Source organism: Tiliqua scincoides, chromosome 14, assembly GCF_035046505.1.
Source record: "Tiliqua scincoides isolate rTilSci1 chromosome 14, rTilSci1.hap2, whole genome shotgun sequence".
Taxonomy (NCBI): domain Eukaryota; kingdom Metazoa; phylum Chordata; class Lepidosauria; order Squamata; family Scincidae; genus Tiliqua; species Tiliqua scincoides.
In genome coordinates, this window is record NC_089834.1 from 7,939,244 (window position 1) to 7,967,053 (window position 27,810).

Below are 27,810 nucleotides of genomic sequence, written 5' to 3' on the forward strand. Positions count from 1 at the left end.
AATACTTCTATGCTCTGTCCCACCCACCCACCATCACCCTCCCCAGCTTGCAGAAGCACCAGGTTCTCCTTCCAAGAGACCCCCCAAACAAAACCCAACCCTGGCCACAGTGCGCACTGCATCTGAGCATGCGTACGGAAAAGTGGAGAAGTGCGTCAATGGAACAAGGAGAAGAAAACAGCCGTTTGCGTGCATCGCTTGACTTGAGGGATGTCCCATTGGTGGTTGGCCAACCTAACCGTGCATTGGATTGCTCCCTGGGTTGGGTGCAACAGGCGACAGTTTCCCCATGTATAGCTGGAGTACCGTATCTGATAAGCCCACGTCCTTCTCTCCACGCTCCAGTGCCGTTTTCCCTTGGTGAGACACAGTGGGCTACAGATGCCAACAGATGCCAACATCATTTCCTGGCCATTCAGTGCATTAATGGGACATAAGGCAGCGGTCCTTAAGGCAGTGTGTCTCAAACTTCCTTCCTCAACTCAAGTCCCCCTTTCTGAACTTCCTCCACCCTCCCACTTCTTCTGACACCAACAACAGCCATCTTTTCTACAGGTTAGCACTTGGAGGTCCTCACAGTCACATGTATGCAACCGGCTGCTTGAGGTGAGGACAAACCACTCCTTCACCTCGGGCAAGAAATGTCCTTTTACTCATTCATAGTTCAGTTCATAACCCACTTTTCCCCCCCCCCAAAAGTCTTTGGGGTGCCTCCAAAGTTCAGAAGCAACTGCATCGCCAAGCCTCAGCTACCAAGTCACCTTCCCTAGAATTCTGGGTCTACAGCATCCTCATATCCTGCAACATTTCACAATTGAAAATACAAGACATCCTTACACAGGGGTTAAAACCTCAATTCTCATAACCAGGATCAAGGCGCTTCCATCCCTCACTGAGTCATGTGGCACCACAAAGATGGTACTAGGGTATTTGTGTCCTGGGCAATTGTGTTCCAGTCAAATGCATTTTGGTCAGTGGCATCCGTGGATATTTGCATCTGGGTTTTTTTTTCCTTTTTGGTCCCAGTCATTTCCATCCTATTATAACTGGGCAACAAACCCAATCTTATATATCCTAAGCCTCTTACCCCAGCCCTAATCCAAACCCTGCCTTTGCCTTTTAAGAATTAACATCTAATATATACATATATTGGGACACAAATATAATGGATGTAATTGTCCAATACTGGGACAAAATTGTCCAGGAGGTCCTGTCACTCACAAAGACAAGCACATTTGACGGGTGTCAACTTCCATGGACCCAATCTGCTACCTCAGTTGCAAGATGAAGAGGGTGATGCCAGAGGTTGGCTATTGGTGGAGGGACCATCAGAAAGTAACTGTTACCCTGCACATGCCTGATCTCGGAAGCTAAGCAGGGTCAGGCCTGGTTAGTACTTGGATGGGAGACCGCTTGGGAATACCGGGTGCTGTAGGCTTATACCATAGTCTTTCGAGACTGAAGGTTGCCAACCAACCAGCCATCAGAAAGCCCCCCTGGCCAGGTTGAGCCCTGAACCTTCAATGCCAGTGGCAGTGGTTGCACCCAATTGGGGGTGGATGGAGATATCATGGGGAGGGGAGCATTGCCTCCAACAACCCAATATCAACACCAGAGATGAATTTCCACTTCATATGGATAGATCAACGATTTTCAACCAGCGTGCCACAAATGGTCTGCAGGTGGGTTGCAGGAGTTTTGGAGAGGGTCAGTAGGGACATTGGGGGATGTGAGCCCCTTACCAGCAGCATGGTGTGCCTTGACAGTTGTCAAAAAAAAAAAAAAAATGATGGTGTGTCTTGACAGTTTTGGCACTTTCTCAGTGTGCCCTGATATGAAAAAGGTTGAAAATCGCTGGGCTAGATGAAGCGCTTTGCTGGGCCACAACTTCCAGAAGGGTAGCCGTGATAGTCTGGAATGCCAAAAACAAGAGGCAGAGAGCCCTGTGGTGCCTTAAGAGGTGATGTTTCTTGAGCATCAGCTCTCATGGACTTTGCCCATCAGACACATGCAGGCCACGCATCCATACTTTATGTTCACTTTTAAATACCACAGAATCAGTAAACACCAGAGGCATTTCAGAGGCAGCTGAGAACAAATTTGTCCCATTTGACAGCCCTTCAGGTATATGACAGCACTCTTGAAAGATCTGAAGGGCTGTCAAATGGAAGAAGGGACAATTTTGTTCTCAGCTGCCTCTGAGAGTAGCACTCAGTGGGTACCAACTGCAAGAGAGGAGATTTCACTGGGACATCAAGAAAATTCTTGATAGTCAGGGCAGTTCGGCAGTAGAACAGATTGCCAAGGGAAGGGGTGGATTCCCCCTCACTGGGGATCTTCAAGCACTGGGGATCTTCAAGTAACAGGCACCTGTTCTGGGAGAGTTTCCTGCTCCAGGCAGGGGGTTGGACTAGATGACCTTGTGGATACCTTCCAACTCTATGATTGATTGAATCTGATCAGTAACACCATCAGATGTGCTGGGGAAACAACAGAACAAATGAAAATGCTGTCTGTCTACTTCATTGCACCTCCCCCCCCCCAAAAAAAAGAATCAACGTATGTGTGTTGTGCGCATGAAGCATGGCTAAAGTCTGGGACTCTAAGACACAGAAGAACTGACCATGCCACTCTAATTGCATCCAGTCATGGTCTTCCTCCCTCCCTACCCCAACACACACTGCAAAAGCTGTGGCGTCAGAACAGGGGCCTTTTGTCTCCCACTGCCTTATCAGGGAAAGCCAGGCAGGCAGGGGCTTTCCTGATTGGATGATCGGGAAGAGTTGAACAAGCAGGTCACTGAGGCCTGCCACAGAATGGGACCACTTATCGTCGCTCAACAGCCTTCTCTCTTTTTCCTTTCCCAGCAAAAAAAGAGTCATCATGAAACAGCTCCCTAGATTGGGGCCCAAGGATATCAGATTGCTGCCTTAAAAAGTTAGGGTATATTTGGGGTGCTGATTCCAAAAATGGCATCGTTTGTGCCCTATCACATCTAGTTGCAGAGATACAGCATAGCCTCATTCGTTAATGGTTTGAGCAGCTTCCTCATGATGAAGTCATGAAGAAGTTGCTTGAACCAAGCCCAGCTCTGGTCTGGTTTAAAGGGCTTGGGCCCCCCAAAATTGGCAGATTCCAACATCCATGGATTTTGGTATCCGTGGGGGTTCCAGGAACAGATTCCCTACAGATAATTAGGGTAGCCTTGTATAGGAACATGGGTTTTTCAGGAGGATTCCATGGTTTTCCTGACTGGTTTCCATGGCTTCCCAGGGAGCCACAGTTCAGTTTGGGAACCACTGCTATAGGGGTAGCGGTGCTTCCACCACACACCTCCACACTGACTCATTCCTGAACTTCTTTCCTCCTGAATAACATTTTCACACTCCCTTCTCTACCAGTTCCCAAATTCCCCACTTCTTTCAGAGAGGGCCTGTTAACATAGGCTTGCGTGCAAGCTGTAGGCAGAATCTCAGAAGCTTCAATCTCCAAGGCTGTCTCGTGGAGGGTGATCAAATACAAATAAGGGCATAAAACAGATTCTAAGTCGGTCTCTCAATGCAGTTTAAGATTCTGGATCTAAAATGGTCGAAGTATATTTGAAATACAGTGGACCCATTCCCGGACCTCGGGCAGGTATTGATTTCTGTAGATTATCAAATCAGCAGGGAAAGCTGAAAGGACCACCCTGACACAACCAGAAGTGACTTTTTGTCATGTCCAGGAGGTCCTGTGAGATGCTCCAGCTGCAAGCTCAGCACCTGCACTGAGTCAACTCCATGGGTGCCAAACCAGCGAATAAGGGGGGTCCATTGTATGTTCCCTCCACCTAGGTAGTCTTCAGCCTTCTCATTCATCATGCACTGCCTGTTCCTTTCACAAACTCCACCCACCACCATTCCATCTTGCAGAAAAATTGCAACATCTCTTAAGAGATGTTAATGTCCTCGTCTGTTGCAACAGATACAATAAAGGGCGCAATCCTAACCAACTTTGCAGCACTGACTTAGTCACAGTGCAGTCCCCAAGGTAAGGTAACAAACATGCCCTTAGCTTGAAGAGGCCCCCTTGACTACCTCCCCACTGCAGGATGCAGAGCACGCCACATTGGCACAGCTATGTCAGTGCTGGAAAGTTGGTTAGGATTGCACCCAAAGAGTCTCACAGCACTTTCCGACTTGCAGTGCACATCTACTCAGGCACATCTACTAGGCACGTTGACTCAGAAATAAGTTCCACTGAGTTCAGGAGGACTTACTCCCAGGTAGACGTGCATAGGATTGCAGAGCCTTCACCAATATATTTCAGCCTAAACTTTCAGGGACTGCAGTATATTTTGTCAGATGCAAGGTGCGACAAGACTCTTTGTCGTGTTTTCTACACTAGTCAAAGTGGAATAAGGTGTGCAGATTGGGTCCATGATTGCAAATCGGAAGCGTTTGCAAAAATTGCATTGAATTGTGGGGTTTCGTTTGAATGCAAAATCTGAATTTTCTTTGCCTGCCCTGTTACATTTTCAGCCCATTGTCTACTACCATCCTTCCTGATATTGACAACTTCTCACTTCATTTACAGACTCACATGTTTGTAGTTTGCTCTCGCGGTTGTACCTCGTCATTGGCTAGGTAGTCTACCATTGCTGCATTTTTAAATCCATGATGCAGCGACGCTGTGAGCAAAGCGTGTAGGAGGGTTGGCGGAGTGTGTTGCACTGCATTGTACACTTGAAAAGCCATTAACATTGTGTGGGTGCTCAGCCTCAAGACTACAAAACCCATAATGCCACGAGAGCCTCTGTAAGAAAGCGAGAAGCAAAACGTACACAAATCTTGCATTGCACGGGGGATCTGACAGAAGCAATGCAGTTTTCTGGAAGCCGGCTTCCAGCTGTACAACATAATTCCAGGTGAGGTTGTAATTCCAGAAAGTTTTGCTCCAAATTTTTGAGTGGAATCCCCAAAGTAAACACAAGATGTGAGGAAAAAGCACTGAGGACAACCACCAAGCAGTCAATTAACCAATCTGTTGTTTTATCTGGAAGTCCAACTTGCTCTTTTCACCAAGAGCGGTAATATGGACCAATATAGGTGCTCAACCTCCAGGTAGCTCCTTCTAGATCCTCATCTCTCTCACTTATGAGCACCCAGCATCCATTCAGCATCACTCTGTGGGAGCCACTTGTAGAAGTCTTCGACAGGAGGGTGAGGACCCAGAAGCAAGTTGTGACCCAGCCTCAGGTGGATCATAGCATTACCACTGCCATTTTGGCCCCAGGCTAGGTTGGAGCCCACATCTCTACCACTGGCTTTTGCCAATGTGCGCGAAGACTCTTGGAGGTTGGGGTTTGAGGTGGATGCCAGCTCTTAACAAGCTGAAGCCCACCCACCTGATCCACCTCAAACAAGGGGGCAGCGGGAGTTTTTATGAATTAAATCCCCGCACAAGCAGGCCTTCATTTCCTTTCTCCTAGTGCAAAAGTGCCTTGGGTTTTTCTTTTAGTAGAAATATCAGTCAGGAATGTCTTAAGAGCCATGGGAAGGACAACCCCAAATCCAATCAACCAGCTTCCCTCAAGTATCTACACGACTTTCTGCTTGTTCACTTGAAACGACCGGAAAAACCACAGGATGCCCCCATCAGAGGTCAGGCTGGTTGGATCCACGTCAGGAGCACTTTGTCTAGAGGTATCATTGGCCTTGTAGGTACCGGGGAGAAAACGGGCAGAGGGACGAGAGGAGGAGGGGCACAGCACCCTGGTTAGGAGTAAACATCGACGTGCATTCACACAGACTCCTCAAATTCATATGCCATAGAAAGGGGGACTTTAAATACCAGGAGATCTGGGGAATAAAGAGTGGGAAATGGATGTTTTCTCGGTTTTAAAAAAACAAAAACCAAATGCCAACTGAGGCTATATTCAGAACATGGGAGGGGATCTCAGTAAACCACAAGCTCTCTCTCTCTCCCCCCCCACCCCCATCTCTCGGATATCCTGCTGACAAATGGGGTTACATTTGAATTCGAGAGAGAGACGGGGAGAGAGGGCGCCTCTCTTGCTCACAAGTCTTTGTGCAGTGAGAAAGTCCTTCCTAGGATGTCCACGATTCCTGCAGAACTGCAGACAGAACACGACAAGGTGTTTGCCCTTCCGTCCTGCAGACTCTCACTGGTCCTGCATCTGCTGTTGCATTTTCTGAAGCATTTCTTGCATCCGCCGCAGCTGAAAGAAGACCCCAAAGAAAAAACTAAGAGGCACATGTTCTCTTTCTTTCTTTCTTTTTTTCTTTCTTTCTTTCTTTCAAGGCCATTGATGCTCTTTCTTTCCCTGCATTATGGTCTTTGTAGTCTACTAGCAGCCCAATCCTATCCACACTTTCCTGGGAGTAAGCCCCATTGACATTAATGGGACTTACTTCTGAGTAGACCGCATAGGATTGGGCTGTATTTGGTTTACATAAGAGTACAAGCCACAGCGCTTGATCGGCTGGCAAAGGGAACTTCCTCAAGCACTTTGGATTGTACTCTTAATCTACTTTGCTATGCAAACCCACTTAGTAGACTACAAAGACCATAATGGAACTTGTGCTGGCCCAGGAGTGTCAGAAACAGGCCCAGGAGTATCATAAAAGGCAAATTTACACCTTCTTGTGAGCCAGGGAGGTTGAAGCAATGGCATTCGCTCACCTCCCCATGCCAGATCCCAGCCTGCAAAGGGTGAGTTTGTGCAGGTCTTGTTGCAGGGGGTTGGGAAGGGTGGCAAGAGGGTGGAACAGGGGCATTTCAGGGCAAGGGGAGGGCAGACTGGTGGGCGGACATGGCCCAGGAAGGGTGTGGGGTCAGTCTGGAACAGGGGTGCTCAAACTTTCAACTTTAGGGATGCTGGACCTTTAACAAGTGTATAGAAGCAAGAATTGCAGCAGGTGCAACTTGTCATCCCACAGATGACAAGCTGCACCTGCTGAAATTCTCTCTTCTATACACTTGTTAAAGGTCCAGCATCCCTAAAGTTGAAAGTTTGAGCACCCCTGGTCTGGAAGATGTAAGCTGTATCCTAACCTCCTTCCCAAGGAGCCGAGTGTTACACCAGGCTGCTCAGATCTGTGCCAGCAAAATAGCCTTATTGAGGTGAATGGTGTGCTACTCCGGGTAAGAGGAAATAAATCCCATTACTTTGAGTTGCACGGCAGCCACCTCCTACCCTGTGGTCAGCCTGCCTGTTTCAGCAGAGGATTGGAGTGGGCTGCTGAGAGGCCCAGATGGATTCACAATCTACACACACACACACACACACACACACGCACACACAGTAGCAAACAGCTAGTGAAAAGATATCATGCCAAGTTCAATCAGGGCAGTTGCTCTTTCCCTGCACAGTATAACCACTGTTTTAAAAGGCACTTCTTAACCCAGGAAGGAGGGTTAAACCATTCATGCCATTCCTGCATGCTCATATTTTGAATGCAGTTGCACTGCATCATGAAGTGTGTAGTCAGACCAGCACACCCAACACAGACTACAAAACCTATAATACATTGTCACTGTAAGCTAAACGACAAATAAAGAAATCAAATAAAAATACTATCCACTGCAGCAGCAGCAAAACAGAAACAGCAGCCAGTAAAACATCAAGTTAGGAATGGCCACCGAAAGCTTGGTCAATGTGCCTGGCCTGCATGCCACATAGAAAAAGCCTCATTCCTGGCAGACACTCATCCCATGCCCAAAGTGGGGGGGGAGGGGCAACCCAGAGCAAATGCTTTGCCTCTTAATTGCTGTTCTGCAGACACTGATTTGTGCCGATAAAGCCAGCAATGACCATGCTGATACATTAAAAATAATAGGGAAATACATCAGAGATTTCTATCACTGGCACCTACTGGACAGCATCCATAATGTCACCTATTGCAATGGCTACACATTTACCAGCATCACCAACATATGAGTTTTGGGAGTTCTGGTTAGGATCCCCCCTCCCCCTTTTAATTTTCTTAGGGCGCAATCCTAACCCCTTATGTCAGTGCTTTCCAGCACTGACGAAAGGGCAATGCAGCTCTGAGGTAAGGGAACAAACATTCCCTTAATTTGAAGAGGCCACCATGAGTGCCACCCAACTGCAGGATGCAGCACCATGTCCCATTGGCACCACTATGTCAGCGCTGGAAAGTACTGACATAAGGGGTTAGGACTGCACCCTTACAGTTCATTTTCACAGTGATGTTTTAGGGCAGGGAGAAAAAAAACTCTTGCTCCAAAGCAGCTCAATACTCATGGTGAGGAAAACCAACGTGAGCAGCATCTCAAGTAGCCAAAGTTAACTGACACTTACCTCTTCATCCTTCATCTTGATCAGCTTCTCTGTCTCAGCATCTGGTGTTGGAAGGGGCAAGATTGGAATGGGGCTCTCTATCCTGTTGTCCTGAGTGAGCTTGCTGAAGGGTGGAGGGAAGGAGAGGGAGACACTAGTAAACAACCACTCCCGGTAAGTGGGTAAGTTACATGGGTGGACAGACAAATCTGGCAACAGCTACTAGGCATGAAGGGGCAGGGTAGACCTGGAAGATCCAGGTTCAAATCCCCACTCAGCCAAGAAGCTTCCTGGGTGACCTTGGGCCAGTCAACTTCTCTCAGCCTCACCTACCTCACAGGGTTGTTGTGAGGTCAAAAAGAAAGAAGCCCTGAATGTACACAGCCTGAATGGACACAGCCCTGAATTCCTCAGAGGAAGGGTGGTATAGAAAAGAGAATAATAATGCCTCGTGCCAAAGATAGGAGAGTGTCCTCTTGATAGCACTGGGACCAACTCACCACTGGGTGTCACTGTTAACTGCAACAATTTGGTTCCCATGTGCATATATGCCTTCCTCCTGATAAACTCCCAACATCCTCAGGGGGAAAATGCAGGATGTCTTCGTTTCTCTGACAGTTCTAAATAGACCTTTTGAGGGTCTCTGTCCCCTGCCCACTGCCACAGCAGCAGAGACAACCTCATGTGAAAAGGATGTGATTGTGTGGTTACCTAGCATGTTAGTGACACACTAAACCCATTTTTTTCTGATACTCACAAACCCCTCTCTTGCCCCTCCCCCTGCAAGAGTCATGGACTCTTCGCTCACAACAGGAGAGAAAACAGAACGCTTTCCACATGCGCTGCCTCTGATGCATCCTCGGCATCACCTGGCAGGACAAAGTTCCAAACAACACAGTCCTGGAACGTGCTGGAATCCCTAGCATGTATGCACTGCTGAAACAGAGACGCCTGCGTTGGCTCGGTCATGTCGTGAGAATGCATGATGGCCGGATCCCAAAGGATCTCCTCTATGGAGAACTCGTGCAAGGAAAGCGCCCTACAGGTAGACCACAGCTGCGATACAAGGACATCTGCAAGAGGGATCTGAAGGCCTTAGGAGTGGACCTCAACAAGTGGGAAACCCTGGCCTCTGAGCGGCCCGCTTGGAGGCAGGCTGTGCAACATGGCCTTTCCCAGTTTGAAGAGACACTTGGCCAACAGTCTGAGGCTAAGAGGCAAAGAAGGAAGGCCCATAGCCAGGGAGACAGACCAGGGACAGACTGTATTTGCTCCCAGTGTGGAAGGGATTGTCACTCCCGAATTGGCCTTTTCAGCCATACTAGACGCTGTTCCAGAACCGCCTTTCAGAGCGCGATACCATAGTCTTTCGAGACTGAAGGTTGCCAACAACAAACCCATTAAGTACTTCAACACAACTGCAATATGGAACCAGACAACCCACCTTAACCACAGGGGAAGAGGATGCATTTGCTACTGGAAGAGACAAAGGTGAAACCACAGGTATACAAACCTAAGAGCCCTGCTGGATCAGAGCAAAGGCCCATATAGCCCACCTTCCTGTATCTCACAGTGGCCCACCAGGCACCTCAGGGATTGCACAAGACGACAAGATACCTGTACCCTGTTACCACTCCTTTGCGCCTGGCATTCAGAGACAGCCTACATTTAGAAGCAGGAGGTTACAGGCTTGTAACCTGTGATGGTCTTTTCCTTCATCAATCTGTCCAATTCCCTTCTCAGGGCATCTAGGCCAGGTGCCATCACCGCATCCTGTGGCAGGGAGTTCCACAGATCAACGACACATTGGAAAATATTTTCTTTTTCCTGCTTTCACTCTCCTGCCACTCAGTTTGAGTGAACACCCCCTGCTTCTGGGGTTGTGCGAAAGGGAAAAGAACATCCCTCAATGCACTCTATCCATTTCATGCATAATTTTATATCTCTCAGTCATGCCCCCACCCCAAAAAAAAATAAAAAAAAATCAGGCACTTTTTTCTAGCCTGAAGAACCCCAAACACTGTAGCCTTTCCCCATGAGGCCCTTGACGCCGCCCCTGAAGAAGAGGTATTGGGACTCACCTGGTCATCTGCTGGATGCACTGTGCTCTGTAGTTCTCGTAGTGAACGTCACAGGTGACGTCTTTCAAGTCGTGCATGTGCGTCCGGATCAGCATGTTCCGCAGCTTCACAAAGTCACAGTGCGCCTGGTTCTCCACTGAGGAAGCAGCAAACAGACCACATGTGCCTTTCGGACCCTTCTCAATGCGCACACAAAAGACAGACCCTTTAGAACTCAATCACCTTCAGTTATCACAACCACACCCTCTAAGGCCAGGGGTGTCAAACGTAAGGCCCGTGGGTTTGTGGTCCCTGGAAGCTATTCATCCAGTCCCTGTTACAACTGAGTTCCCGCAGTGTGACAATTGGGTTCTCTCATATCTTGAAAATATGAACTAGATTTGCATATTTTCTCTTCTATCATTCGCAGCTAATGAGTTTCGAGGTGAGAACAAACTGCTGATTTCAGGCCATCACCTGCTTAATGATGTCACTTACTACCTAACGATGTCACTTCCGGCCCTCAGCGGGCACGAGGAATGCTCACTTCAGCCCTCTGTGTGAAACGAGTTTGACACCCCTGTTCTAGGCAGAGGCAACTACATCACAAGGCAAGTGGGCTGCCCCAGGCCAGAATTTTGAGTGCCATTCAATAGGAGCAGCCCATTGGTTCCGATATCCATTTACATACCCACAGAAAGGACATGACACAGATCAAAATGCTGGATTACATCCATGTACAGTCAGTTCTCGCTGTCCACACACTCCGTTCCTGCAGACTCACTTATTCGCAGGAACAAGAGTGTAACTCACATCACAGCATCCAATATCTGTTCTTGGCTATCTGTAGCCATCCTGAGGCTATCTGCACTCTTCTGAAGCTATCCACTGCTGGCATTCCTGACCAGGTTAACTACCCCTCTTCCTATTGATCCCAGAGGATCAATGATTTGGTATCAGCTGATTTGATATCTGCTCGGTTTTCCAGGAACCAAACCCCAGCAGATAACGAGAATTGGCCGTATTTCAGCATTCTGTGCCTGGTGCCTTTGGAAATTCACAAGCAAGAATATGAAGGCGATAATCCTCCCCGCTGGTTTGGCACACACAGATAGAATGCCCCTGTGAACGTTCCTTCTTGCGATCAGCTCTTCCTAGACCAGACCCCCATGACTCTGCCTAGCTTTCGAGAAGAAGGTTTACCTTCTACGATGCCCCAGGGATAGAGCCGCCCTCGTACTCTCTGGCCTTTGGCTTCAACGACTGTGTTACTGCCGATGACAGCAAAGGGAGCACTCTCCTAGAACAAGACAAGATAGGGAATTAGGTTTGTTGATCTTGACAGACAAGGTTGGGGTGGGACAGAAATAATTAAGTGGCCTGGATGACCAGAGAAAGGAACAGCAGATAGCCTGGTCTCTTAGGAAAGCTAGATGAAGATGACGATGATAATGATGATAAATATATACTACATTTCAACAAGAAAGTTCTCCAAGCAAGCACACATATAGCAAGAGAATGTCAGGATGGTGTCATGATTTGGGGGTAAGACCTGGAAGATTCCAGTTCAAATCCCTGCTCAGCCACAAAGCTTCCTGGGTGACCTTGGGCCAGACACACTCTTTCAGCCTTGCCTACCTCACAGGACTGATATGAGGACAAAGGGTAGGGGAGGAACCATGTACACTGCCCTGAGCTCCTTGGAGGAAGGGCGGTACAAAAGTGCGAAAAATAAATAAATAAATAAATAAATAAGGCTGTTCCCTCTTGCAAAGGGGCTCATGGTCTGGGAAAAGAAATAGAACCAAGGGAGACCCCAATGAACAGCCACTGGAAGAGAGAGGCTATGCCAGGGTGGGGGGAACAGGGACATGCTGCTCTCCCCCTGCTAAATGGTTGGCAACCTTCAGTCTCAAAAGACTATGGTATCAGCCTACAGCACCCGGTATTCCCAGGCGGTCTCCCATCCAAGTACTAACCAGGCCTGACCTTGCTTAGCTTCCGAGATCAGACCAGATCGGGAGATAGTGTTCATTATAGGGAGATGGTTGGCAACCTTCAGTCTCGAAAGACTATGGTAGAAGCCTACAGCACCCGGTATTCCCAGGCAGTCTCCCATCCAAGTACTAACCAGGCCTGAGCCTGCTTAGCTTCCGAGATCAGACAAGATCAGGCATCTGCAGGGCTAAATACAACAGAAACACTATCTTTGTACACAAGGGACCCAGTCTAGGATTTAGGCTGGAGACACTTCCCCCCCCCAAGTCCCCTCCATCATCCCTTTGCTTAGCTCAGTTTGCCATCTACCTCTGGATACATCACAGTCAGCGCAGTGACAGCTCCCCCCCCCCACCTCACCTTCAGCTCTCTGTCTTGCTGCTTGAATTCCTCATCTTCATCTGAGTCGCACTCCGGAAACTGGTACACCTTAATTCCAAACTTGTCAATCTCTTCCCGGATCTGCGCAGGCAAACATAGGGAGGATGGGAAGGGGAGGACAGAAAAAAACACTCAGGATGCAACCCTATACACATTCACGTGGAAGTCAGTCCCATTGAACTCAGCAGGGCTTACTTCCAAATAGACATGCATAGGGGTTGTCTACGCAAGACACTAATTGTCCTTTCCTCCAGCTGCAAAGATCTAGGGCCAGTGGCACAGCAATGGGAGGGGGTGCAATCCACCCTGGGTACCAGGCAAAAGAGGGTGCAAATGGAGTGCCAGAGTGACTCCCACCGCAGCCTGGCTAAAGAGCCAATAGCACTTGCCATGACCAGAGCCAACACAGGCCTGCATGCACATCTTCCTCCCAGCAGCAACCTGGAGGCAATGTGATGATGTCATCACGTCACCACCAAACATTCACGTTACGAAGCTCTGCACTGGGTGATGGCACCACCATCCCCACCCCCACAATTCTACTGCCCAGGGCACTGAAGTCCCAGGACCACTGAACCTGAAAAGCGGATTTGCTCACCCGCTCTTTTAGCTTCTTGATCTCGGAGGGGATGAGACAGTCGGCTTTGGCGATGAGGGGGACGATGTTCACCTTTTCGTGCAGAGCCTTCATGAACTCCACATCCACCGGCCTCAGCCTGCAGCCAAGATGGGGGGGGGGGGCCAGAGGAACAAAAGGGTAAGCATTCCGTTTTCCTGGTGCAGTCTCAAGTGCTTTCATGTTTGCCCCAATGGACAAAATGTGTGCCCTGAAAGCCGTCGGGGACAAGGCAACCCCAGATGGCTCTAGCAACAAAATACAGAGTTGCACAGCGATCTGACACTTAGGGCGCAATCCTAACCCACTTTCCAGCACCAACATAAGGGCAATGCAGCTCCGAGGTAAGGGAACAAACATTCCCTTACTTTGAGGAGGCCTCCGTGACTGCCTTCCAACTGCAGGATGAAGCACATGCCCCATTGGCACAGGACTTGGGCCACAGAGAGATAAGGAGAGAGTCCATATTTCTGAGTATTCCAGGCTGCTGTGGTTTGTGGCAGCCGATGGACTTGTTCTCAGAGCAGCAGTTTTCAAGATGCTTCTTCCCATGCACACTGACTTCTACCGTCTTCTCTATGGTCTTTGCCTCTTGTGTCACTTTTGGCTTCCAGGAGAGTCTTGTGAGTTCTGCAGCTCTGTTTCTAGGTCAACTATCTGTAGTAATGAATTGTCTGTCCTGCAGAGACGGCAGAGGAAGAGGGATAGACAATTTGTTGCCACAGGCAGTTGCCCCAGAAACAGCTGCAGAACCCAGCTTGTCAGCCACTTTCAGCCGCTGTGCTACAAGCTCAATGGCACGCCTGCGGACCTTTCACGGCACACTTGTTGAAAATTGCTGTCTCAGGGCCTCTGCAGGCTTGATACCCTGTGAGGGAGGAAGATGAGACCCATGTGGGCTGCTTCTACTATCTCCCTCCCCAGCAGCCAACAGGGCTCTCCCAGGAGGTGTCCTTTGTGTTGTCACAAGGAGACTTGGGAGGGGGATGTCAGAGGAGATGCACACCCCTATGGTAAGCCACACCAAGGAGGGAGGAGAAGTAAGGAGAGAACCAGGGGTGGGAGACAGAAAGGGAAGCCACATTGGGAGGGAAAGAGAAGAGCACCATTCAGGGGGCACATGACCCAAGTAAGTACTGAGTCCTGGAGCTGCAACCACAGGTGCACAATCCACAGAAGTCCACCCTGCGTACAGAAGAGAATCATACCCATGGCCAAAGGGTGAGATGAAGTAAAGGCAGCAGTGCACACGGTTGTCCTGGATATTCTTCCGGTTGAGGCCACTCTCGTCCCGGAAGTACTGCTCAAACTGCTGGTCGATGTAATCGGTGATAGGCTTCCAACTGGGGCGAGACGCAAGAAAAAAGTAAACTGGGATCAGCTTAGACACCACATTAAAAAATATTAGACATATTCGTAGTGGGGGTGGCGAGATCGTGGGGATCAAGAACACCAACCCATCATCAGTGGGCTTGGTGTCACCCCCACAATCCCACTCCTTTCTGCCTTGCTCCAGCCCCATCACTTGTGAGAACAGGGCCTGATTTCTCGGCCAGCTGCTCGCTGCAGTTCTCCCAGGCCAGCCACCTGCCATAGTGCCTCTGGTGTCACCAGGTATGGTCTCCACCCTCTGTGCCCAGCTGGTGATGCCACTGACCCATCATCTTTTTAAGCTTTCCGAAAGCATCTGGTTGGTCATTGCTGAAAAGAGGATACTGGACAAGAGGCGCTTTGGTCTGATCAAGCAGAGGTTGTGCCTCAATTTTTATAGAGGCAATATAAATCCCACAGCAGACAAGCTACTTGCAGCTATTGACTCCAATACCTAAAAGTTGAACCCCACATCAATGTGGCTGTGCACAGGGGCTGACACCATTGGTCAAGACTTGTGGGGCACATGCCAGGCAACACTGCAGCCAAAAGCTCCCTCAGGGAAGCTCCACTCAGCGTGTGGCCGGTCTGTGGAACTCCTTGCCACAGGATGTGGTGATGGCGTCTAGCCTGGATGCCTTTAAAAGGGGATTGGACACGTTTCTGGAGGAAAAATCCATTATGGGGTACAAGCCACGATGTGTATGTGCAACCTTCTGATTTTAGAAATGGGCTACGTCAGAATGCCAGATGCAAGGGAGGGCACCAGGTTGCAGGTCTCTTGTTATCTGGTGTGCTTCCTGGGGCATTTGGTCGGCCGCTGTGAGATACAGAAAGCTGGACTAGATGGGCCTATGGCCTGATCCAGTGGGGCTGTTCTTATGTTCTCATGTTCTTATGTTCTTATCCCCCCCATTGCTTGCTGCCCAGAAACAGCAGCGGCCAAACTAACCATGATCATGGCACCCTTCTTCCATGGTGCCCTGTTGCGGCAAAGCCATGCTGCACTCCCCTCTCACAAGAACTTGCACGAATAGCACAAGATGAATAGCGCAATCTAGGCCTATTGATGGTGGCACCCAGGATTGCCAGGAAGAAGAGGCTGCCGGGGACATCCTGTGGCATCCTTGTGAGTTCACCACAGCGCCCCAGGGTGCTGTGGTGGACAGTTTGGGAACCACTGAGTTAGAAAATGGCATGTGCACAGTGACTTGACATCCTCTGAATTCTATGGGAGAGTTGCACAGAGTTAAGGAAGATGCAGCATCACAGCACGACTTGACATCTTCTAAGTCAAGTCTGAGGCTACCACATGTCACAGGGCAGCAAATTAAGTTCTCCCAGGAGGCCTTTAGGTAACCCTGCTAGCCCAATGGAGAGGGGAAGGGAAGGGCCCATGTCAGTGGCCAGCTCTAAGATCAGGCAGAAGGCAACTTATGGCACACTGACCTCTATGGTCTTCGCCTCTTGTGACGCAACTTCCAGGAGACTCTTTCAGGATCTGCAGCTCTGTTTCTACAGCAATCTCTGCCAGCAAAACCAGGCAATTTGCAACCACAGACAGTTGCCCCAGAAACAGAGTTGCAGAACCTGGAAGAATTTTTTCAGCTATTTTTAACCGCTGTACACCTAAATCCCGGCACACCTGTGGACCTTTTGCAGCGCACCGGTTGAAAATTGCTGCTCAGGCTCAGCAGAAAGAGAAGGGAAGCATTCACCATGGCAGGTGGAATGACGGATCATAAGGTTTTTTCTGTGCCTTCAAACTCCAGTTCCCCTTGGTCACCGTACAGCAACAGCAGAAGCAGTTCTGGGGGGGAATACAACTCACCACTCTGTGTTGTTAACAGCATCTCCAAATCCTGGGGTGTCAACTATAGTCAGCTTCAGCTTCACCCCCTTCTCCTCGATATCCACCGTGTGTTTGACAATCTCGACTGTCTGACTAATTCTTTCTTGATATACAAAGGTTTTTTAAAAAAAAACAAAAAAACATGGAGGTGAGTTCCAGAAATGACCTTCTTCCATATTTTTCTATTTACAGAACAGACTCTCTAGCCCACAACTCTACTCTCCTCTGCACTTCTGCTGTCACACCCACCCACACCATTGTGGTTTTTGCCCTGCTTCGGGCCCCTTCCAAAAGCACTATTTAGAAACAAACCAACAAAACATGAAAAGGCCACCATACAACTCGTATCATAACGTGCGGTTTTGACCTTTGAAGCTCACTCAGGGGTTCGCTCTCATGTTCTCCACCCCAAAAGGGTTCATAGTCTAAAACAAAGCACCGACAAAGGCAGAGAGGGATGCTATGCTGGGATGAAGCAGTTGCTCTACTCTTGCTAAACAGAAGAGAACCACCCCTTTGGAAGTGTCTGCTGGCTCCAGAATGGAGATCCCCTACAAACGTTTGTAAGATGGAAACCTGATCAAAAGAGCGCAAAGTTTTGTTGGTTTGCTTTTGGTCAAAAGAGAGCTGCTTTGTCTCCCGGTGCATCAGCACAGCCGAGGTGTGCTTCTTCTCTTCACGCAACATACCCTCAGCATTGAGAAGCTTCCTGTCTTTGTAGAGGTCTGTCAGGAACAAGCTGTTCACCAAGGTGGACTTCCCCAGGCCCGACTCTCCTGAGGAGGAACCCAAGAGTGGCATGAGAAAGAATCGCAAGAACATCGCCAGCCGCAGCTTCGGACGCCCAGTTTGGAAACAACAGTCTGTTGTGCTCCCCTGGAGGAAAGCCACAAGGGAATGACCTTATCTCCCACAAGGAGGTCATATTCCCATCAAGAATGCTCCGTCCTTGGGCGGATGTTGGATCTCAGCTCCTCTGGCCTAGTTTTTAATCTCACTGTGTCTTCCTCTCAACGCCCACAGATATGCTGGCAGCAGAGAACACAGAATCCCTGACAAAACATCAGTGTGAACAAACGGCAAACCAAGCCTTTTCCCCACCCGTATCCTACAACCAGCCCTATTTACTAAACACAAGCAGGGCTGGTCCACTCATGGGGCTGCCTGAGGCAGCAGGGGGCAGATTGTAGAGGGCACCTGCTTCCACTTGCTCCCTGAATTTGAAAAGGAAGAGGGGAACAGAGGAGGAGAGGCATAAGAGAGTGATGGGCTAGAGTGTATCAGAGACTATATAGCCCACAGCTCTCCTCTACACTATATTTTCTGTTCCATTCCCCCACCTCAGTCAAAATCAGGGACAGGCCAACGCCATATAGAGGAGGTTGCAGCAAAGCCAAAAAGAGAATCCTCACCAGCCACCATGAGGGTGAAATCAAAGCCCTTCTTCACAGATTTTCGGTGCACTTGGTTGGGTAGGGTGGCAAACCCCACATACTGCTTCTCATGGTCCTGCAACAAGAAAAGAGGCAGCTATTAGTCCCAGAGGATTGTGTCGTATGCTTCTGGAGTCAGCAGAGTAACAGAGATGGAAAAAAAATGGTTGGCAACCTTCAGTCTCGAAAGACTATGGTATAAGCCTACAGCACCTGGTATTCTTAGGCGGTCTCCCATCCAAATACTAACCAGGCCTGACCCTGCTTAGCTTCCGAGATCAGACAAGATTGGGAGATAGTGTTCAGTATAGGAGATGGTTGGCAACCTTCAGTCTCGAAAGACTATGGTAGAAGCCTACAGCACCCGGTATTCCCAGGCGGTCTCCCATCCAAATACTAACCAGGCCTGACCCTGCTTAACTTACGAGATCAGACAAGATTGGGAGATAGTGTTCAGTATAGGAGATGGTTGGCAACCTTCAGTCTCGAAAGACTATGGTAGAAGCCTACAGCACCCGGTATTCTTAGGCGGTCTCCCATCCAAATACTAACCAGGCCTGACGCTGCTTAGCTTCCAACATCAGACCAACAGCTTCTCTGGAAAGGAAAGAGAGAAATCCCAAGAGATGGAAAAGAACTTCTTCAAATGGCACCCGAGCTGTGGGATGTGCTGCAATAGGACATGGGGGTGGCTGACAGCTTTTAATTCGGCAAATCAGCAGAAGTCTATCAGCCACGCTATTGGTCAATGGGATGCTTCAGGAACTGGACTTAGACCTGAAAAATCCAGCTTCAAATCACTGCTCAGCCACAAAGCTTCCTGGGTGGCCTTTGGCCAGTCACCCCCCTCTCAGCCTCACCTACCTCACAGGGCTGTTGTGAGGACAAAAGGAGGGGAGGAACTGTGGACACCACCCTATGCTCCTTGGAAGAAGGGTGGGATTTTTTTAAAAAACTGATAAATAAATAAATAAATAAATAAATAAATAAATAAATAAATAATAATAATAACAACAGGTATTTATATACCACCTTTTTTGGTCTTTATTCAAGACTTTATTCAAGGCGGTTTACATAGGCAGGCTTTATTTAAATCCCTTATTAAATAGGGATTTTTACAATTTGAAAGAAAGTTCTTTCTTTCAAGAACCACTACATTCAGGTGTTTCATTCCGATCTGGCTTCACATTCTGGCCTCCATCCTCCCACGCTCAGAGCAGATGGAATAGCTCGGCTTCAGCTTGTCAGCTGCTCCAAGGTCGCACGGTGCCGGTGGCCTCGAACTGGCGACCTTGTGGATGTTATCTTCAGGCAGACGGAGGCTCTACCCTCTAGACCAGACCTCCTACCCATATATATATATAAATATAAATAAATTCCACTGGAGAAGAAGCAAGATTCAAGGGTGGAACGGAGGAATCAAATGTAGCTGAATGTATGATGCAAGGTGGTTCCCAAGGTAGCTATCTGGAAGCAGAGAACGGCGGTGAAAACCCTGAACTTAAGCTTCTATGTTCATAATAATTCAATATACTGCAGATTAGAGATTGTGTGAAATACTAGCCCCTTGAACAATACTGCATGCCCAGACTGTGGAAATGACTGGACCACGCTGCACATTCATAGTGACAACAAAAGGATGTAAGTAGAACCAGATCTATAGATTCAGCCCAAGGAAGCTCACAGCTCAAGAAGGGAGAGAGCCTTGGAGCCCCACAACATTCCCAGGCTGAACACGTGAAACTCACAGCCACCGTCTCCCGTCAGTGTTTACATTGGCTCCAGAATGAGGCAGACAACTTCCTGTTGCCCCCAAGGGGACAGGAGATTCATGGCTTCACTCACACCAGTGCAATTCCAGCTCTGCTCGGCAGACACCCCTGTGAATGAGCCATTCATCGCTCAAGAGGTTCTGCTGGCTGCTCTCCACGCCAGTTGCACAGAAACGCCTTTCACCCAGGCTGAGCGGCTCCATCATCATTTAAGAGCCGTGTCCAAGACTTTCCGCAGCTCGTACCCATCCAGGCAACCCCATTCATCACCTCTCCCCATGCCCGGTTCCAACATTGGAGGACGGGCCTTGGCAAGAAGACTCACTTGAGAGGCGTCAACACTTGATGCGTGCCAGTGGATAAAGGGATGATCTTCTCCCTCTCACTCAACACCAGAAGCAGGGGACATCCACTAAGTGTTGGGACAGTTAGAACAGACAAAAGGAAATATTTCCTTAACGGGGGGGGGGGGGGGTCATTAATCTGTGGAACTCCTTGCTACAGGATATGGTTATGGTGTTTGGCCTAGATGCCCTTGAAAGGGAATTGGACACATTGATGGAGGGAAAGCCCATTTCAAGTTGCAAGCCAGTGCAACCTCCTGCTTTGAGAAGTAATCTACCTCAGAATGACAGTTGCAAGGGGGGGGGCACCAGCATGCAGGTCTCTTGTTGTCTTTTGTGCTCCCTGATGCATCTGGGGGGCCACTTTGAAATAGAGGAAGTTGGATCCACAGGCTTTAAGCATACTGCCAAGACATTACCATTTAAAGAAAGCTTGTGGCGTTGAATAGCTTTTAAGTTAGATTTGTTTTGCTTTACTCTTTTGGTTGTTGCACATGACATATTTGTAACTTGCGATTTTGCTCTTTTGTTGATTATTACTCACACTGACTTGTTAGTCTGGGAGAGAAGGGCAGTTTCAAAGCTTTTTTTAAGTCCTTGAATATTTTATCATATGGCAGTACCTTGTAAACATATATGTGAAAATATAAAAGAAAATATTTCTTTACCCAGCGTGTATTTAATCTGTGGAACTCCTTGCCACAGGATGTGGTGATGGCACCTGGCTTAGACACCTTTAAAAGGGAATTGGACAGATTGATGAAGGAAAGTTCCATCACAGGTTACAAGCCATGATGACTAAATACAACCTCTAGGTTTTAGAGCAGCCTATCTCTGAATGCCGGATGTAAACTAAGGCCATAGACTTAGACATACTTTCCTGAGCGGCCATCCCATTGAACACAATTGGAATTACTTTTGAGTAGGCTTGAGTAGGCTTCCCCTGGGGGCTGGGGATAAGAATAGGCCCTCAGTTTGGCTGTACTTGTCGTAAGAGGTGACTAAACAGCCACCGGGTAGATGGGACTCGTCAACCTGGGAAGGCAACTCATCTGAGAGAAGGAAAACTCTGATCCCAAACCTCCACTGCCTTGTGGCTACATCCAGTTATGGAAAAGGCTTCAGGAGTCAACCTCGAAGCAAAATCAGGAGCCGGAGTCCCTGAGGCAGTTCATGGCTGAACACAGTCACGTTCTGGCAACTCCTGCGACGCCGCTGGAACCAACCGTATTGGCTTCTGCCTTTCCATTGGACCATTTCAGCGACGTGGAGAGGGGGGATTTGCTGCATGGGTAACAGCCTATCCTCCATACCTACTTTACCCAGGCTTCGCGCACTGGAGAGGACATTCGGTTCCAGAACCACCATTCAGAGCGTGACACCATAGTCTTCCGAGACTGATGGATGCCAACAAGGCTTGTACTGCCCGTGGATTTGCTGCTCTCCCAAAGGCCAATGCTGTATCAGGGTAGAACTTTTACCAGCGATGAGAACCAGGAAATAGTAACTAGGGATCCCTGGAGTACAGGCGAAAATGTTGCTGCATTAAAATGTTATCAGCAGAGCCTCTGTGGATACATTTTACCTCCTTCAATGAGCCCAACAGGACAACATTGTCACTGGATTGGGGACAGAATGATCTCAGTGTAATAAACTATCCTCGTTTTTAAAATCAGTTCTCTTCCTGATCCCCAGAATCACTCATGTGTCTGACTGACACTGACCACCTGACTCTATGCTCCTTGCAACCCTCAACATGCAGGAGGGGTTCACACATACACACATTGCTTTCAATGTCACATCAGCAAATAAGAAGTTCTGCTTTTAGCCCTCCTGGCCAGCCCATCTATGAAGCCAGTTGAGATGGTTGCCTCAGGTAGCTGCACATCTGCACTCATTGTAACTAACATGCATGATGCATGCTGTGTGAATTGGCGATCAGGCACCTGTTCTTCCAGCTCCAAACATAACCTATTGGAAGCTGTTAGGATTAAAACCAGCCACTCACTGCTTGTGCATCAGCAGTCCTGTGTAGCTAGACAATTGCCTTAGACCAGAGCTTCCCAAAGTGCACATCACAGTACCCTGTGATACCATCTTGGATTGCATGAAATCTTGTGTGATCCAAGATGGCAGCACCCAAATCTCATGAGATTTGGGTGCTGCCTTCTTGGATCATGTGAAATTTCATGTGATCCAAGTTGGTGGCACCCGGGTTAGCCAGGAAGAAGAGGCTGCAGGGGTGCCCTGACCCCAGTAAGTTTGGGAACCATGGTCTTAGATTGTAACACAGTGGTTCCCAACCTGGGGGTCGCAACCTCCCAGAGCAATAGGAGACACTGCATTCCCCCTTAAGAGTGGAGTGGTAACAGCAGTGTCAGGTTCACACTGCCACCACTGCTGACTAAGGGGAAAAGGTTTTTTTGGACTTACCTGTGTTCAGTGGTGGTGAGAACATGGGTTTGGCATCATCTCCAGGTACCACCTAACACAAGTAAGTCCAAAAAGCCCATCGGTGTGAACCCAGATCACCACCACTTGTAACAGCCCCATATCAACTTACTGGTTCCCTTACCCTCAGGTAAATGTTGGGAACCACTGCAATAACAGGTTCCAATGTACTGAAACAGTGCCACCCACCCAAGCTGGCCATCAGCCACCCTCAACAGGAAGGGCTATGACTGCTTCCTGTTCAGCCGGAGACTTTTCTTGGGCAATTATGGTGCCAGGCTCCAAACATCACCATCCCTGGTTCTCTGTTCCCACACCATGGCTACCTTGGATTCAGCTTCCAGTTCAGGCCTTTAATGAAATCCACTAGCTTGACTGACTCTCCCCAATTTCAGCTAGTCATCACTTCTCTCCATAGCCTTCTCAAAAAGTGTGCATCAAAAAATAATGGGAGCCAGCTCCTCTCTGGCCCCCCTGCAATCTAGGTGCTGGTTCCTACTTTCCAAAGAAACATAACCACTGTTTAGGAGTCAGCTTAGAGCCACATGCCATGCATACAGCACACTTAATGCTCTCCTCACTAAACATATTGGCAGCAGCCAATAAAAAAAAAGAAAAAAACTGTTGTGAAGTAAAGCATGAAACAGAGGAGGGGGGAAGGAAGGGGGAAAGAGGGTGCCGTGAAACCTGGAGGGGAAAGAACTCACATATCAGAATGCAAGTGCTCTCTCTGAAATCCCACAATCTTCTTTAAAATATATACAGTGGGCCCTCCTCTAGCCCTCCAGACTAGAATAACCGTGGATACCAAGCCAGCAGCTGGATGATCCACAGAGGTCCTCCCAGACAGGACCAGAAGTGGCATCTGGGATGTGTTCTGGAGCCTTCTGAGGTCTACTTGCACCTCAGAAAGCTGGCCAGGTGTGACTGGAAGGCACTTCCGGTTTGCCGGCGTGGGCCACCGTGGATTTCCTTATCCACAGAATTCGGTATCCCTGAGCAGCCCTGAAGTGGATCCCCCACAGATTCCAAGGACCCACTGTAAATCAAAACAAGGGATGGCTCGGATGGAGATCAGAAAGGCAATCCCAGGAATTCTGCCCTTGCCGTGTTACAATCATAGTCTCCAATCACAGACAGCATAAATTCCAGGAATCTGTGCCGAAGAGCACCTGCAGTGTCTGCAAGCTTAATCTTGGCTGGTTTTTTTTTTAATAGTCACTTCACATTCTTGCAAGCAGCTCTACAAAGAAGGTTGTCACAGACGCATGTCCTAAGCGAGGGTTTCTGTGTCGACGTGAAGAGTGCTTTCTCAGGCAGAGGAAACAAAAGATCTCCTCCGCAGAAGCCCTCGAGCAGCTGTGGCTTACACTGTCTTACCGCATCGTTTCTCCGCTCAATCATGCACCCGCATGCAAGCACTCAGGAGTCAGGCTCACGTGAGTCTGTGGAAAAACTGAGATGCCATCAGAAATCCAAATGGAAAGCGAGATTTTTCCTCTTACAAGACATCGCGTCCAGGTTGCGACTCAGTTTCCAGGCTCCGTTCAAGGTGAGCCCTGAACAAGCCGGGACCAAGACACTTAAAATACAATCTCTCCCCTCCCCCCATGAATCTGGGTGCTCACTTTGTTCAACATCAGAAGCCCCCTCCACATTCCACCCTTTTCTGAAGTTCAGTTGCAGAGTACCCACGACAAGGCCTTCTCGGTAGCAGCCCCCAGGTTGTGGAACTCGCCCCCACTTGAGGCCCGTTTGACCCCTTCACTGTCAAGCTTTTCAACCTCTTTTCTTCACATAGACATTTCAACAAAATTGATCCCCTTCCCCCACTGGTCTACTGTTCCTCACTGTGCTCTCAGGTTTTTTGTCTTAGGGCCCAATCCTGCCCAATTTTCCAGTGCTGGTGCAGCTGTGCCAGTGGGGCTTGCACTGAACCTTGTGGTGGGGCAGCATTCACAGAGACCTCCTCAAGGTACGGGAACATTTGTTCCTTCACCTCAGGCCTGCATTGTGGCTGCAACGGTGCTAGAAAGTTGTATAGGATTGGGCCTTTAGTTGGTTAGGCATCCTTAATTGATAGGGTCCATTATTTTGATTGACTTTGCCTGTTTAAAGGTTGCGTGATTTATTTTTGATGAGTGTCCTGACTGTTGCCTTTTGGTGAAACTTACGGATTTCAGTGAAATTGACGGATAAATACAGTTGTCCCTTGGTATCCACAGGGGATCTGTTCCCAGACACACACACACCCATGGATACTGAATCCATGGGGGGAGGGGGGGGACTCAAAGGACCTCTGGATGCATTCCCGGAGGCTTCTGAGAGGCACTTGACAAAAAACTGGAGAAGAAGTCCCTTGGAGACTTTGTGAGTCGTGCAGAGGTCTCACATGGCCTCATTGTGTCTCAGAACACCTCCCAGATGTGACCGGAAGATGCCTCTGGTTGTGCCCGTAGGTCAGGCAAGGCCCTCTCTGTGTGGGTTCAGCACCTGCGCCGAGTCAACTCCACTGGTGCTGAACCTGTGGATAAGGAGGGCCCACTGTACTGCAGAGAGTAACTCACATGTTACTACCAGCCTTTTTGTGACATCCTTGGACCTGTCACACTCCACTCCCAACTCCCTGGCAGCTAACTGACTAATATGGAGTCAGACTCTTGATCCACTAAGCTCAGTACCTTCAAGCACTGACTGACAGCTGCTCAGGCAAGGGTCTTTCCCAGGCCTACCTGGAGAGTCTACAGATCTCCACAGAGCAATGACTTCTCCCCTTCCCAGAAGCTCACTCATTTCTTTCTTTCCTAAAACAGCATATGCGTCATGAAAAGCAACCGTAGAACTTTTTACACCAAATGCTTCCAGAAACCATTTGTTTTGTCCTCGTTTCTGCTAGTTCTGTGCACACCCTGTGATGTTTCTGAAAGCCAGATTAAAAATAGGACGTTCTGTGGCCTTGCGTAATCAAACACACTGCTAACTTCATGCGCAATTGAGCCAGAGGGGAACAGAAGAACCGAAGAACAGCCCCACTGGATCAGGCCATAGGCCCATCAAGTCCAGCTTCCTGTATCTCACAGCGGCCCACCAAATGCCCCAGGGAGCACACCAGATAACAAGAGACCTCATCCTGGTGCCCTCCCTTGCATCTGGCATTCTGACATAGCCCATTTCTAAAATAAGGAGGTTGCACATACACATCATGGCTTGTAACCCGTAATGGATTTTTCCTCCAGAAACTTGTCCAATCCCCTTTTAAAGGCATCCGGGCCAGATGCCTGGCTGGCTCTAGAGAGGGACCACAGCTGTGTGGGCAGGCCCCTGATTGGCACACGGAGGGTCCCTGGATCAAAGCTGACACCTCAAGCTTCAGCTATAACAGTTTCAGGCAGGCAGTACAGAGGCAAGCACATCTGGGGCCCCACAATAAGGCAGCTTCTGGTGACCCAGAGAAAGCTTGAAATGGATTGCACACGCATTCATTTTAAACACCAGGGCTGAACTTCTCCACCCCACACCATGGGATTTCTAAGTAGAGATGCATAGCAATGCACTGTAAGAGCTATGAACCAGGAAGCCCCCTGTCCCATCTTGACTTACTGGATGGCCTTGGGGAATAGCTGTTTCCATGGCCCCACCCACCCTCTGGGTGCAACAGGGAAATCCGCACCCAGAGCACCCAGACAGGCTGTTGGAAAGGATTGCAACATGAAGACATTTAGGAATCACGTTGAACACAACCTAGGCTGTGCATTTTTACAAACTCAGGAGGCAGCAAATGGTTCCTTCTACAGCTGCGGTACTGGCTATCAGTCCTTGAATTATTGGGGAGGATTAAGGGGACCAGATCCACAGAGGCAATGCTTTTTTTGCCAAGCTGTGAGGCAACGACCTGTGCAAGACAATCTAGCTGCCTACCATCTGTCTTATTCACTGGGGACTTTGTGGCTGCAGTCATCACCTTGGACCAATCCCCAAACCCAGCTCTGGTTGGCTGCCTCCGGCAACCCCAGCAAGCATCTTCAATAATGGCTGGCAAGCTTTTGTTCCCCTAGTCCCTGCTGTGCAAAGCAAACAATCAGACTCAATGGATGTACATCTCGCTTCGCTCCCCTCCACACTGCTCTCTGCAGGGGGACATCCTTCCCAGATTTGTTCACGGCGCACAAGCCCACCCCACCGACCGCAAATGGGTCAGAATCCTCCCCTTTCCAACCCTGCACCCCAACACACATGTGGACACTCACCATCCACACACCTGCCGCCTCCAGCCACACCGCGCAGGCAAATCTGAAGCAGGTCACTGGTCAGTCACCCCCCAAGAGACGGGGAAAGGGGAAGCCCAGAAAAATGGACCACACTGGCCGGTGACACAGACCCCTGACGGAGAGCTGTGGCAGGCCCACACGGAGAGTTGTGCATTAATGTGCGGTGCGCGAATCTCGCTTTTGTCCCCACTAACCTATCCAATTCTGAGCAGCAGGGAAATTGCTGCATGGAACCCAGATGCAAAAATAGGCGAATGACGACGTGCCAACCTTTTTATAACCCATCACCGGCTCGGGCCCCCGGCAGCTGCCCCCCACCCACCCACCCAGCCCCTTGGCCCTGGGCTCCGAATGTCCTTACCAGCTTCTTTCTGCTCCTCTGCCCTTCGGGAGTCTCTTCTTCTAAATGCTTCTCCTGGGGCACCATGCTCCAGCCCCCCTCCCCGCTCCTTGGCTCAGACAGGACTATAAATATAACCGTGTACCTTCAGCTTGACTGAATGGCTTCTCTGGAGCTGAGTCCGGGGAGAAAGCAGTCTCTCCACTAACCGCTCCTGGAGAATGATTGAATCCATAATAACCAACGACAGGCAAGACCAGAGGACAACATGGGCCAAAGGCAGAGCAAGCCCAGCCCATGCGCTCCCTCCCAGCCTCGACTAAACCCATAAGGCAGCTACCCCCGCCCACACACACACACACACACACACACACACACAGCAAGGCAGAGAGCTCCAACGACAGCCAGCTGGCGAGAATTTCCTGTGCTTCTCCTGCAGCCTTCCTCACTGGAGGGTGGAGCAGGCAAAAAAATAACGGATGATAAAGACAACTGCAGTCAAGGCTGCATGGGCGACCTGGTTTCCCCCCCCCCCCAAATCTGGGCACGGTGACAGTGTGGTGCAGTGGTTAGAGCACTGGTTTTATTCGTTTATTGGGGAGGGGGATTGGAAAGAGCT

The 27,810-nt window shown here is 49.2% G+C and overlaps 1 protein-coding gene across 2 annotated transcripts; it reads right to left on the bottom strand.

The window, feature by feature from the left end:
• SEPTIN5 (septin 5) lies at positions 1-27,457 on the bottom strand. Of its 2 annotated transcripts, none has more exons than XM_066609562.1 (11): positions 27,337-27,457; positions 17,996-18,092; positions 17,273-17,359; positions 16,563-16,686; positions 14,569-14,703; positions 13,343-13,460; positions 12,724-12,825; positions 11,569-11,665; positions 10,387-10,522; positions 8,327-8,429; positions 1-6,220 (listed from the first exon to the last, which is right to left on the bottom strand). In XM_066609562.1, exons 1-11 carry the CDS (start codon positions 27,424-27,426, stop codon positions 6,164-6,166), a joined length of 1,146 nt encoding a protein of 381 aa, XP_066465659.1. In that variant the 5' UTR covers positions 27,427-27,457; the 3' UTR covers positions 1-6,163. The 2 variants fall into 2 exon arrangements, with proteins under 2 accessions (XP_066465659.1, XP_066465660.1); XM_066609563.1 differs by lacking the exon at positions 27,337-27,457 and adding an exon at positions 27,213-27,290.
• Positions 27,458-27,810: the final 353 nt, after the last annotated feature.